This window comes from Hylaeus anthracinus, unplaced genomic scaffold, assembly GCF_026225885.1.
Source record: "Hylaeus anthracinus isolate JK02 unplaced genomic scaffold, UHH_iyHylAnth1.0_haploid 12001, whole genome shotgun sequence".
Taxonomy (NCBI): domain Eukaryota; kingdom Metazoa; phylum Arthropoda; class Insecta; order Hymenoptera; family Colletidae; genus Hylaeus; species Hylaeus anthracinus.
In genome coordinates this window covers 17,961,017-17,976,328 of record NW_026534348.1, presented here as the reverse complement: position 1 = coordinate 17,976,328, position 15,312 = coordinate 17,961,017, and the positions used below count along the sequence as shown (strand labels likewise).

At 33.7% G+C, this 15,312-nt stretch overlaps 1 protein-coding gene across 2 annotated transcripts in view; it reads right to left on the bottom strand.

The window, feature by feature from the left end:
- The window catches only part of LOC128891279 (ubiquitin-conjugating enzyme E2 H), a 119,701-nt gene that overhangs the window by 9,260 nt on the left and 95,129 nt on the right, over positions 1-15,312 (bottom strand). For both annotated transcript variants that reach the window (XM_054150696.1, XM_054150695.1), the window contains 2 exons: positions 5,152-5,319; positions 4,887-5,015 (listed from right to left, as the gene is read on the bottom strand). In XM_054150696.1, coding sequence (XP_054006671.1) covers positions 4,887-5,015; positions 5,152-5,319 — 297 coding nt within the window. The remainder of the gene's footprint in view (positions 1-4,886; positions 5,016-5,151; positions 5,320-15,312) is intronic.

Sequence of the window (15,312 nt, the reverse complement as noted above, 5' to 3'; positions counted from 1 at the left end):
GGAAATTGCGTTATAGGAGGGCCATTTTTGCTCACCGTTATATGAAAACCACGTTGTTCGAGGATTTATTGTACCTTGCAATATTCGTAATAATTCAAGAACTCTATTCATCAAAAAAGAAGTGCGAAGTTTTAGATGCATGATAGAGCAAATACAGTAAATTTGATTTCAATAATTTAGTTTAACAAACACATAATTGACTATTTATTCTACACGATACTCCTACATAACATTCATCGATCATGATAGAATTCATAGTATAGAGATCATTTTATTCCAAATAATGTTAATATTATTGGTTGTATTTCAATTTCCTTTACGATCACAAAGGTATATTTAGATGAATTTTGTTAAAACATGGTAAGCATAAATACGATTTATAAAAAAAAGAATGAATTTGAATGAAGAATTTATAAAACAGAATGTACCAAATTTTATGGTACAATTTTAAAAACATTTTATTGATATGTATTCAGTGATTGCTCAAGAAAATTACAGTTTTTCTTTTGATTATTATTATTGCAAAGAATGTTCTTCCATCATTTCCGTCTATGTATATAAACTAACATTTCCATCAGTGATAAAAAATATAAAACAGTTTTAATCATATTTAAAAGCTTTAAGTGAGGAATTGCGCGTAGCTGATTCAAGCACTTTGATGAAGATAAAAGGGTTATTTTTGTATTTGCGTACTTAGTCTCTGCCAAGCACTTTTTTAACGCCCTCGACCCTGTTTATTGGGTTGCAAGAAGTAGGGCGGAATAGGATATATGAAGCAAACAAAAAACAATCCACTCAAGGCTAATATTAATAATCGAATATCGATTCCCGTATACTCACAAAAAGATAACAAACTATAACCTACTTTGTAATACAATTGAGCTTTAATTTATAGGACACAGACGAAATCTATATTGCCCGTGACAGGACCATAGTAATTTAGAGCAACAATCGTACAATTGTGATAGAACTGTGTTAAAGTAATTTAAATTCCACATGACTACATGACCACAATTAGAACTGCTTATTAATGTACATAACTGCATGAGTTCGGTATACTTTCGAATTAAAAGTATAAAACCCCGTTAAAAAAAGTATAAAGGATTAATTTGCTAATATTTGATTAAACGTCGTAAATTTGGTCGAAAACGTTTAAAAAAGGGCTCATAAAGGCTAATTATACAAGAGCAAAACTAAGAAAATATGTTCAAGTAAACAATCGTAAGTGGCTTGGTAAAGAGGTAATTAAGAAAAAAAATATAGTTACAATTATAACTTTTCTGAGATTAACAATTTAGTACTTTTATTATTGTTTTCAAAAGAGATCCACACTTCTAAGGCCTAAAAAAGTGTTCATTATTTTCCAGAGGAAATCTAAGCAATATAAATAACTATTGTTCCTCCGCATTGTAGGGACATCGGAAACTACAAAACTTCGAATTAAACATTCTATCAATAAAAAAAGGAGTATTAATGTTGAGTTTATATTTTCATATAGATGTATATTAGAAATCAAAACTAGAAATAAGAAAAATCAAAAGATAATACGTACTAAATTAAGCATTATTTAAGTATAAATTAATATTGTTATCGGTAATAAAAATCCATAAAAAAACCTATAAAACACGTATATTAAGTGCAATAATGAAGCCTATAGACTAAACACTCTTCAAACTATATGAACTTCTACATTCCATTACTATCTTTTACGATTTCGCAATTTCGCATTGCCAAAACAAACAATAATTTCATTAATGGGGAATATCACGTGAAAAGACCAAATATTAAGTAGTTTTCGTGATACATATTTTGTTTCACAAAGAAGAATTTGTTAAATGCCTTTTCAAGTTTAAGAATACTTTAGGTATGTTTTAAAATGCATTTGGTACTTCATCCAATAGATTTTACACAGAAATCTTTGAGAAATCGCATTTTATTTAAACAATATTTCTTCAATCCGTAGGAATGATAATTCAAAATCTGATTATATGATCGTTTTCAAATTTATATACATCTAATTCATTTAAATGACACTTAAATATTAACAAAAAATTGGGATGATACCAAATGTATTTTAGAATATATCTAAAATATTCTCAAAGTTAAAAACAAATTAAGCAAAGTTTGTCCGTAAAAAAATCACGATAAATACTTGATATTTAGTTTCATGATGTTTCCCTCGTTAAAGGATCATGCGCAGTCACGAGGCTGAAAACAAACATGATTTTTGGGATACTTTATTCAAACATTTTAAGACATTTTAACAAAAACTGTTCGCGTATTTAAAACAGCGTATTTATGAGAATATATTATAATGTTTACACTAAAAAAATAGAAAGAAATAAACATTAATTTTTATTCATTACAGGATTGTATCATTAATGCATTTATATACCATAATATCAGCGATTCCAAGCAGCGCACGTAGCCTGACGGGGATTTCCTTAAAAATTCGTGTGGCGCTCAACGTGTTAAGCGAAGTAATGTAAAATGTTCCGAGAATACTGTCCAGATGTTATACTTATAGAAAATATCAAAATCTTTCTGATTGCGCATTACTCCTTAATAGCATCGCTTGAACTAGACTTTTGCAAAGGTCTAAATTTCTTTGAATTTTTAAGCCTTTCCACCCGGCTGTTTTCTATTTTAATTCTATTCATTTCTCTTTTACAAATTAATTGTATCAAACTGAACGTTGATTATACATCAACACCAAATTATGTTCATTTTTGTTAACTATGTTTCTGTGAGTCTCAATTTTAATTTGGCTAACGGTAATTAGATATATTCACTGGGACATATACAGTGGGTGTACTTATTGCTTCTATACTTTTACTGACTTCTCGCATTTTTTTGTTAATTTCACAAATTATATTAACTAGTAAATGTTGTTTGGACTATGTCTATCTTAGAGACTTCCGAGAATATGTAAAATATCATTGATTATAAAAAAAGAAGTTGAGAAACTACAATTTTACACAAAAGTTTCTTGGGAAATTGATCGATGTACGAATACATTCTACACCCACTGTATGTCTCAATAGGGTCGAAAGGATTAAATTGCTTAAACTCCTTGAAAAATTTGAGAAACACTGAACTATATCCGAAAAATGTCCAAGAATTGAAATATGAAATAGAAACATATTAAAAAGAATATCAAATCATATGAATAGACATGTTACACGAGCACACTCGTCGCAGACATTGAAGATCGATGACAGCAAACCAGGAGGTTGTTACGCGCCACGAGCGCGACTCGTATGAAATACGTTTGGAACACAATCTATGTGTCAATCGTAAATTGTTACTCATCATTGCAAGGCGACGGGTTAATAAGGCAACTTTCATTGGAAGACGTGTTCCATTTGAGTTGTGTCATAAGTTGGGGCAGTTTTTCTTAAATTTAAATTTTAGTGATAAAATGAAGCATTTTCGCAAAGTATCTAATGAGTGGAGAAATAATTTCTTCCACTATAAATAAATTTTAAACCAATTATTATACATAAAATTTCTTCACACAAAGTTACATCGTTTCTTCGGAGACACATTATGTTAACTGAAGTATGAATTGCTTTGTCATCAACATGCTTTTTAACGAATATATCAAGGTCACCTCCGTTTTCCTAAACGAAACCTTATTATTTGTATCTATAATAACATTTTATATATATATATATATATACACTAGAGACTAGATATAACCCTTTAACCTCTGAAAGAATTTGACACATATATACATGTGACACATGTATACATTTGCTTTTACATTAAAATTGTCGTCACGTGCGATCACAATACCTTATAGAATTAAAACGTGTACCATATTAAAGTAAAATAGCATATTTGTATTTTAAAATTAAATTACAGATACAATTCGATTAAAGTAAGAAAAGATATCAATTTAAAATTCGTCCGTCGAAAGGTTAATGCTGACTACTGTCAACGACAATTAATCTGTCTGAACGATATATCATACCAGAAGAGACTCGATAAAAAAAAAATTGATGACTTGATCGTATTAAATCTGCCAAGTTTCGTCCACAATGACAATGACCCGAAAGGTAGACTAAAATTGTAGAAAATAATAGAAATTATTTCGAAAATTAAATCTGTATGCGTACATGTGTTAATAAATTCTCACGTTAACAAGAATAAGGCACTAAATTATTTTGTACGCCTATTACAATCACATCCTGCACCCGAATATACTACAATTTCGGATCTACCCCGTATATGAAGAAGACGCAACATCTGCAAAGGCAGTTTAGGGATAGTTTTCGCGATTCAAAAACGTTTATTACAACTTTGGGAACTTGAAACGTTCCAATGGCTTGGTTGAGTTCGACGAAGATCGACTGAATCAGTTCATTTATAAAAAAAATCCGTTTATTGGGACTGAACCAATCTTCTCGTTGCTTCATATTGACATAGAGGCACAACCTTTGTTACCTGTCGCGATTTGGTAAATTGTAATAGTGGAACGTCGATTTTTGTTGATTTCTCACAAGATATGTGAAATTCAAGCGACAAGTTTCAGAACCTTTACTATCAATTGAAGATGACGACCTATAGACTTATGACCACAACCAATTTATTCAATCAATTTTCTGGTCGATTGACACGAATTTTCGTAAATAAGTTAATCTTTGAGCATATTTGAACCTTAAAAACCGTCGTTGCTCTGTTTTTTCCTGCATTGCATCTTCTGCACACAGCACAAACATCACAATGTTGGTGGTGGCCTTTTTCCCCTCGATTAATCGCAAAAAGAAAATCGGTCTTCATCGACTACTTACACAACTTATGACGCAACTCAATATGAACAAAGACAATTCAAAATCTTATCAAACGCTTATTAAAATCGAGTTAACGTGCATTCAACTCACCTGCTACTTTCTTCTTGTACTCCTCAGGTTTATGTAAATACATGGCCGCGGCATCGCCATTTAGGGGGTCAATTGGATTAGGATATGTTAACAGTTGGGGCAGGAAAGACTCGAAAATATTCGATAAATCTGGAACAAAGAAAACAGCGTTGGCGTTAAAAAGCACAAAAGGATATTTCTTGAAACAATTGCGGGATTGCGGGACAAATATGGCAGGGAACGTTGATTGTATCTGATCGGGAATAGGTGAATAGTGAATACGTACCGTAAAGGGCAGTCCAGGCCTGGTTTATTACGTCTAGACACACCGTGCCTGAGACTTCGTCAATGTTAGGGTGGTACACCCTGTTCATAAAGCCGATCGAAGGAGATTTGAAGGGGTAGTGGTCGGGCAAGTGAACCCTCACCTTCCATATTCCACCCTCGTAAGGTGCTGCAACGTGATACAAACATATTTAGTAATTATTGCACGAGGAACCTCGGGCACTCGTCACTTGTACAAACATACACGGTCTGTCTAAAAAGAAACCGAACTTTTGCTATAAAAAGAAAAAAGTACAAATAAAGTTTTTACACACACGTTTATTTACTCAAAATAATCTCCCTCTGCGTCAATACACCGTGTAGACCGCGTAATTAACATTTCGAAGGACCTTTGCAGCTCCTGTTTTGTCCCTTTCATTGGAATTTTCAATTTTGGGAAAAGAAAATAATCGCAGGGAGACAGATCAAGCGAGTAAGGTAAATAATCCAAGGTCACAATGCCAATTCCAATGAAAAGGACACATTATAGCAACATTTCGGAGATTCAGACCGCTGTAACCGCCGTATTAAACGGGGCACGAAAACAGGAACTGCAAAGGTCCTTCGAAATGTTAATTACGCGGTCTACACGCTGTATTGACCCAGAGGGAGATTATTTTGAGTAAATAAACGTGTTTGTAAAAACTTTACTTGTACTTTTTTCTTTTTATAGCAAAAGTTCGGTTTCCTTTTAAACAGACCGTGTATTTCAAATGGTATGGTAATGGAAATGGTACTAGTTTTATTTAGATTCTTTTCATTTGGATAAATAATTTTCTTTGGAGCTGAGCATGTTGGACATACAGTGGGTGTAGAAAGTTTTTCGTAAACCGATCAAAGTACTTTCTTGGAAATTCGATGTTTTCTAATTCGTACAGAGCAAACTAATGTGTTTACGTTACAAACTCTACAGAGTAAACTAATGTGTTTACGTTACAAACTCTACTGTAAATGGTTCGTCGTTAGAATCCTACAAATACTTAGTGCTTCTATACTTTTACCCACTTTTCCCATTTTTTTGTTAATTTCACAAATTCTATTAACTAGTAAATGTTGTTTGGACTATATCTATCTTAGAGATTTCCAAGAATATGTAAAATAACATTCATTATAAAAAAAGAAGTTAAGAAAGTACAATGTCACACAAGTTTTTTTGGAAATTGATCGGTGTACGAATACATTCTACACCCACTGTACAAGCAAAAAAGAGGTGATTCGACATGAAAAGATAAGTCGAAAATATATAATAAAAATGTTTCACGTGAGACTTTGCTTTTGAGAAAATCGACTTTGAATTTTCGCCGAGTACGGCTGTACTTGATCATGTCTCGTAATAACGAATCTCACTGTAGATTGTTGTCTCAATGGTTATTATCGCAGTTTAACTTTGTTTTTATCGTAAGGGAAAATTAGGAACACGTAATAAACTCAGATGTTAAAGTAAATTCTAATTAAATTTTTATGAACGATTTCTAACGTATTAGATTATGTTAGGTAATAATAGTAAGATAACAAGTAAACAAACATTCCCGTACCATTGGAAATGTTTATCAACATAACTTCAATCGAGACAATGATGTACAGTGAGATCCGTTATAACGGGACATGATCAAGTGCAACCGTTCCCGGCAAAAATTCAAGGTCGATTTTCTCAGAAACAAAGTCTAAAGTAAACGATTTTTATTCTACATTTTCGACTTATTTTTTCATGTAGAATCACCCCCTACTCGCTTGTACCACCATTTATGGGACGCTCTGTATATCTTAATACATGTATCATATTTTGATTTGATTTTTCGTGATATAGGAATAGAAATCTTCAAGGCATAAACTTTTCAAATTTTACGCTCCCATAAGTTTACCCTGTGTAATCAATAAGAACGTTTGTCTGGACTCGCAATGTCCCCTCAGAAAAGACATCCGAATGCAAAGGGTTAAACTATGTAGTATCTATTGATGAACCTAAAGAACTGTCTTTAAAATATTTGTCACCCCTGTAATATAATTCTGAATCTGTCGTTCACCTAATGCAAGCAAAGAACAAATTATTCTAAGGATCTATGTATATGCATGTTAGCGTTAGGTCGATATATTGATTTTTCGGAGACAGCTGATCTACTGTTGTTACGGTCAATGACCGGTTCTCGAAAGGTGGAGACAGCTGAGCGGGCCGAGCGGCGGCAAATCGTGTCGATGGCACCAAAACGAATATCCTATGACCGATGCGTTACCATCGGTAACGCATAAATAAGGCAAGCACCCTGACGTTGTATTGCTATGATTGGTGATATGCCTAGAATAAATGTTCTAGAAAGATCTGGCCACGGAGTGGGGAAGGCTCTGCCTTCTGGAAAGAGGACCTTGTTGAAATACACGGCACTTACCCCAGAACTATTGAATTAAACAGACGTGTATTTCTTTTACGAATAATTTCGAACGATTATTTCTAACATGCAATTGACATGACTGTTCGATGAAGACATCAATGCCTTCATAAATGCGAACCGAATCGTAGGCTCGAAGAAACCGAATAGGGGCCAGAGCAATTGTCCCAATCACCGTTCAATTTACGGAAGATTTGCATGATACCCATAGTTAACGCGTTTCCAAGCGAACGGAATATACGTGTGTCCAGCGATTTCAGGGTCGATTATTGAGATTGCTGATACAGTTGTCGGCGATATTCATTCCAGGCAGCTGGAAAGTATAGCTCCACGCCGTAACTCGCGATAGATCACGAAAACTGGAACGTTCAACGGTAAAATTCTTGGAGAACGCGTTGTTCTTTGGCTCAAGAAAAGGGACACGAAGCGAGAGGATGGTTGATAGGAAAGCTGGAAGGACGGAAGGAAGGTACGCAAGGTTCCATTGTCCAAAGGAGGAATCCATCAAAGTCTAGGAGACGGGATGTTTTTGGATCGAAGCTTACTTAAAGCGCCCGCCTTTCGCGTGGGAGAGCTTCTAGTATATCAAACAATGCAAATTCCGGGGACGATGATCCGCTTTTGTTCCATACAAATTGCTTACGACACCGAGAAGCGTAGATTCATCGGTATCTCCGGTAGAACGGATGGCCAAGAGATTAAAGTTATACTACTTGAAGTTGGTGCAGATGCCTAGGTAAAGATAATGAAACCCACCATCCCCGCCCCCACAGATAATGAAATTTTAAAGGGATCTATCCATTGCAAATTTTGATATTACATTTATGAACGCTGTTGAGAATGCAGTTAATAAACTGTTGAAGATAGTCTTTTAGAAAAATTCGTGAAAAATGGGCCAGTTTTAGATTTCGTTTTTTAAAAAGTAAACAAGTTTGAGGTCAGAAAAATTGTTCTGTTGTGTTTGGACATTATTGGCAACAGAAAACCAATAAATAAATAAATGGATAATAAATAAATTAATAAACTAATAAGTAAATAAATCTATTCTATTTCGAGACAGCGCGTCGATTGCGGTGCGATTATTCGAGGGTTATGAGGGAGACAATGAATTTTGACAGATCGCGTACCGAGGATTAGTAGTACCATACTATACTGAGGATGCCACGCATTTTTTTTATTATTATTATTAATATTATTATTTAATAATAATAACGGATTAACGTCGTATCAACATAATGGGTTATTAGCGACTTACAGAAACAGTACAGAGTTATTACATTTTGTTAAAGAACTGATTAGTCTTGCAGAATTCTACTAAGGTGTCCTGGTATTTGAAAGAATACTTGGCTTCACTGATACTATTATGAATGTTTAACTTTCTCCTGATTTCGTTGTATTTGGTGCAGTCAAGGATGATATGGAATAAGAACGATATAAATAAAATCGATTCGATTTTATTTATCGCATACTTGATTTACTCTTCAATTCAATAATTTGTATTGTTCTTTTTTGTATGTATTTCCCGCACCTTAGCCTTATGTCATTGCATATGTAGTTAACTAATAGTATAAATAATAAGAAAAACACATTGCCAAAGCTGCACCTTATTATTTAAATTTTAAAGAATTGCTTTCCTGTTTACCAACGTATGACGATATTATCATTTTTCATGTACTTAGCCACCATTCTGTCTTCTGCCAATTGTCATCCCGGTTTTTTAAGCGATAAATAATATGAAATTTAAACAATTTTACAACTTTATCGACTTCTGGTAACATTTAAGTCCCGACCTAGACTTCTGGCAGTAGCTTTACGCGATTTCTACAGTTAAAAACTATAATTACACAAAATTTCAGGGCTACACTCAAAGATTTTATTTTGATTAAAAATTAACATGTTTGACCGCCCACCCACGCTTCCAGTCCCGGGAGCGTACTTCTGGCTGCAGTACTATTGTCTTTGTTATCTAGTAAGGAGCGTTTTTACATACAAATTTTCGCTGCACCTTATCATTTCTGATTTTCGTAGCCAGCTTTCCGTCTATAACTCCTTGCTATCGATTTCAACAGGCAGTCAAACGCCGCAACAATAGGACCGCTTTTATGACTTGTCACTCAAAACGAGACTTTCCCGCTGGAAATCAGTAAATTTCGAAGCGACTAATAAAAATCGAGTAAATACATTAAGAGTCAATGAATTCGTCTTGAAAAGTACTATATAGTTCCATTTAAAAACGAAACTTCACCATCATACATATCTTTTAAATTAATAATATAACAAAAATTTCGTTTACGCCGCAATATAGAGTCCATTGTATCCTGCAATTTACATGTAAACAATTTTTTCGTATCATCAATATTTATTGTAATATGCGTTTGTCACACTTTAGCGTGAACACCCTGTATACAGATTTAGAGCACTGATACGTTATTAATTCTTCAAATGTTCTTTTAGCACTCATATCATATGAATTAAACAATTTGTGCAGAGAATTAATTGTTTTAAAAATTAAATGACGCATAAGAACAGAAAACATTTCCTCAACGTTCACAACTTACTTTAAAAATGTAATTTGGATTAGTCGAGCCAAGTCACGCTAATTCTTCCAATTTCTTTTTAATTTTTTCCCATACACAAATCTTCGATATAGACAAAATGCATAAATAATCGAGTTTTTCGGATGCTCTAGATCGGAGTGATTTCTCAAACAAACCATTTAGCCGTGTATAGAAGGATGAGGACTGCTGCAAAAGCAATTATCCAGATTGAAAGGATTAAAATATACGTAGAAAATTTCGAAAGCTGTTATTAGTATTGTTCAATTAGCTAAATTGTATACGCGAGAAACGGAATCAGTGCGTCCGTATCATGAGAGACATACCACCCAAGACCCGAAAAGGCGAAAGGGATTGATCGATGGAGATACGAGTCCAGAAGTTGATCGATCGAGCAGTTTTCAAGTTCAGTACAGGTTCATGAATAATATTCAGCGAATTGGTGAATATCCGGGGAATTATTCACGCTTTAAGGATTTGACCGAGGATAATTATGATCTATTCGTGCTAAAAGCTCGCGCATGTTATGAGCAACCGTTCCCAGAAACTTGCACTGAGCTCGTTCCAAAAAGCAAAATACCTCACTTAGAATAACGCGGAAAGCAAATTACCGAAGCATGTTTAATGTGTATTTAGGGTAATGGAAAAGGGAGACACACCATTTTTACACTGCAGGAGTTCTTGAGCTTCTTGAGCATTGTACATGGGGTGTCCATAAATTCTATGTTCTAAATGTAGAACAGTAAGCTTTAGTATACTCAGCACCATCATTAGATAACTTCTAGGTTCTTCTTTTTGTGTATGAGAGTATTCAATCTTAGATAACAATATTTCTTAATTAAATTAAATTTCCTTCTTTATACAGGAAGAGGAAAACTTTAAAATTCTTCGTCAAAACTTGGTATATGTCTCACCAAAACTGTTTATCAGTATTATTAGGTACAGGAAAAAGTTCGTGCGGTTTATTCGTTAATTGTACTATATATCGATTTTCGTGTGGTAGTTGGCAACTGTAAGACATGAGTTTGGTTTCATTTTAAAGCTTGATCTTTGTAATTGGTATTCATGCTTTGTAGAGTTCAATTGTTTCGTTGTTGTGTAGCTATAGGAACAGTAAACATGAACAGCGGAAGAGTAAAAATTCGTGCTTTTATTCTTTACGAATTTAAACTTGGCAGTACAGTAGCAGTTTGTGGGGAAGGTGCTGTTAGGGAAAGAACCGCACAGAAATGGTTTAAAAGGTTCAAAGAAGGAAATGAATCGGTAGATGACGAACCGCGTTCAGGGCGTCCATTTGTCATCGAAGACGAAAAATTCATCGAGTACGTAAGTTCAAATCCAAGAAAAAGATGTTCTGTGCTTGCTCAAGTATTCGAATGTGAAGAATCTACCGCAAGAAAGCGAATTCATTTACTTAATTTTCACAAAAGATTGGGCAAATGGATACCGCACCGTTTAACGGAAGAGAACAAATACTTCCGGCTGAGCATTTGCAATATCCATTTATCGATCGAATTTTAACTTGTGATGAAAAGTGGGTGGAATATGATAATGTACGACGATCACACCACTGGGTTCAGAAGGGGTCGTGTGCAACAGGAACCATACAAAAACCGAGTCTCCATTCGAAGAAGGTGCTGATCACTGTTTGGTGGACTACACGAGGTATCGTTCACGTTGATTTTCTTCCATGTGGCAAACTATTACTGCAGATACTTATTGCAAAAAAATTGATGAAGTCATTGATGAAATTGATGATAAATGGTGATTATTTTGTTGAATAAACCTATGATTTAAAGCAGATTTGAGTATTTGTATTTTTCTCTGAAAATCCGCACGAACTTTTTCCAGTACCTAATAATTTGAAACATGTTTTCCATTTATACAATAAAGATCATTTAATTCGTTAGAGTAGAGTATATGTAGGGTATTTCTAAATTCACACGTTGATCGCCATGTCACCTATTTATGGATGATAGAGCTTTTTACTAAGGCACTAAAACGATTAATTCCGAAGCCATGCTATCGCAGAAAATAAATCTGAATAGAATTCGCGAATATGGTGAGGTACGAAAAATAAGTACCGCGATATCTTGTATAGTATGAGTAACTTGTAAAATGAAGTAGACAAAGAGATGTATGAACGACGATACAAGATGTCACTGAGACAACCGATCATTAATAATAATACGAACAATGCATGGTAGAATTTTTTTGCTACGTACTCTGATTGTAATCTATCAAATTTACTCTTATTTTCTGTCAGAAAAGTCATCATTCATATTAAAGTGCCTTCCTTGACATTTGTGGAAATGCAGTTGAAAATATTAAAAAAGAACCCTGTGCATGAGTTGTACATTATTCAAAATTTTATCTTTGATATCTTTGATACAGGATACGTCAAGCAACTTGTTTATCAAAGACCAGCTATTCAAATCATTCAAGAGGTTTCAATTAAGTTATTTGAAATGTGTATTTAATCATTATCGAAAAGTTCATATTTCTGCTGAAAGAAAGTTACGTTAAACATTTCCTTTAATATACATATTTTTTAAATTAACACTTCATCTACAGAGAGCCTATTTATTGGTTTTTCATTCTACCTTATGAACTGTGTTGTGAGTTATTTACTTGCAATATTCATTTCGAGGTAACAAATAGTTTGCATGAGTTATTGTCAGCTTATATTAATGTGTACTAATATATAAAGTTCTTTTCTAAAGAGAAGACTCTTCCTAAATAAACCGTTAAATAAAGTGTTAAAATTAAAAATAAAGCATGCATGGAGCTGTGTGTCTAATGAGTTCATGAGTAAATACCTTAATACGTTTATCAAGACTCCTATAGACTCAAAACTTATACATTTCTTTATTTTCCAACGATAATTGTAAATCCATTATTTTAATTCGTCTGATGAATAAAATGATTCCGTGCACCCTACTTTTAATTGTCCCCCAATCCTCTAACAGAAGCGACTTATAATCTAAGTGTTTTATTTGATCTCCTGTCGAAGTCAGCTACAATGCTGGCGAAACCTCGGAACGCTTTTTTCAAAATGACAGCTTATACCCGGAAGCTTCAAATATTGACAACTGTAAGAACCCCAGTCGTGGAAGTTTCAAATATCTCATTTGTCTTATAGCCTAGGAACCATTTCCGAGCCTGTATTCGTTAATACTTTCTCGTCAAAGTTTCATAATTACCCATATAATATCTTAATGTTCATTGTATTTTTAACCCTTATTCTATTTTTCATCAATTGTTAAAGCAAATTATTACTTGGTCATTTATAGGTTCAGGAATTAGTTAATACTCGAGTCAAATAATTAGTGGCTGAATTTGCAGAGCTATCGAAAGCAGTAAAGTAAGAATGAAGAAAGTCAGGGATCGTTTAAGGGAATTGACACATGTGTGCATATTTCCTATGTAGTTTTAACTTTAAAGTTATTTGTGACGAACTAGTAGGAAGTAACCACAGCATCTTACTTAAACCATTATATATATATTAGGTGTAGAAATTAATTCTGTGTTTTTATACTGTTTTATTTACGTTTTATTTATATTAAGGATAGTAATAATAAAAAATCAATTTCTAAACGTTTTGTTTATAAATGATGTATGTAAAATGTCGAGAAGTCTGTTCGTTAACCATAATTGATGAAGGAAATGAATAACAGTAAGTTATTCATACAAGAAATCGTATTTTTGTTGCTCTTAATAGTATACTCTATTATTTTGGATTCGTTCAGAACAGTTCGACCAATTTGCAGCAAAATGGCGTTTTTTTTTGCTCCGAAAGGAATGGATAGTAATAATGGTAACCAACCAAATTATCTAAAATTTGATTGGTCGAAAGCATCTAAAACAGTATTTTCGTCATCACTACTTATTAAGAGCGATTGAAATACAGTTTCTTTCATCGATAACTGTTATGAGTAGACTGCGGATCTTTATGCATTTATAGGAAATTTAAATGTGCAAGAACCTGCAAAATGCAAACAATATGCAAGAATATAAAAAAGATTAAAAGTAAAGTTCATGTTATAATATTTGCAGAATAAAATAAATTCCTATTTGGGTTCCATTGTTGTAGGCACGTTCGCGAATACTTTATTTTGCATGAAGATCCGGAGTCTAGTTATGAGTAATTGAAACCGTCATCGATAACTATTATAGGCGAACGAAATATAGTTTCCTTCACAGATACATGGTACGAGCAAACAAATTAAATTTCATTCATCGAGAATGGGTATTGACAACTAAATAACAAATCTATCACTTACTTATAATCGTCATTTGTAATAAAGATCATTTTAGCTAACAAAATAATAATATCACTATTAAATTTTGGTTGTAATAGTTAGGGTATCTGATTACCAATGACAATGACGAAACGCAGGTGGGTATAGAGAGTATGAAGGATGAGTCAAGCCTCGTTAGAATTGCAGCGCCAACTAGGAATTAAACTCGCTGGTTGAATTCTCGTAGCTCCGATTCCGTGTGGATATCGATACTTTCACCGTGAATCCGCACTTCAGTGTTTCACGTGCGTGTACGCACAGGTGGGTCACGTTTCTCGCCTACGTCTCTACCTGCGCATAATGCACGTTTCCATCGTCACGTGCGGGTGTGCGTGTCGTGTGTGCGTGTCGTGTGTGCATGCGCGTTCGCGATTCCTGATTCTCGAAGGCAAAAGTCGTTGCGCTGTGACGGTCGGAAAAGTGAGGTGGTGAGAACACCACGCAAGCCTCGAACACGTAATAAACAATGTTAGGTGAAAATTTAACCCCTTCGAATTTGGTTTACATTATAGCGTAAGCGTGTAGATCTCAACGTTATTATTTAATACGAAATAATTTAATTTATTGAAATAGTAAGTTCAATTTAAGAAATAGTAATTGAGTGCCCGTTTAAATAATTTTGTAACGTTATTTTTTAGTACAAGGTAATTTAGTTTATTAAAATAGTTAACTAGAAACACTTCTGATTGGTTGCTGTTTAAATATCTTTTTTCGTTAAGATAAGTGATACTTGTGGAAGGATATGAATAGTTTGACTACGAGAAAATGAGAGTGAGAGCCTATAGAGCAACATTTTAGGGAAAAGTGTAATTAGGAAAGGAGTACCTAATATTTGCTCTGCACTTAAAATTTTCATTTTCAAGTGTGTAATAGAAATTATAAG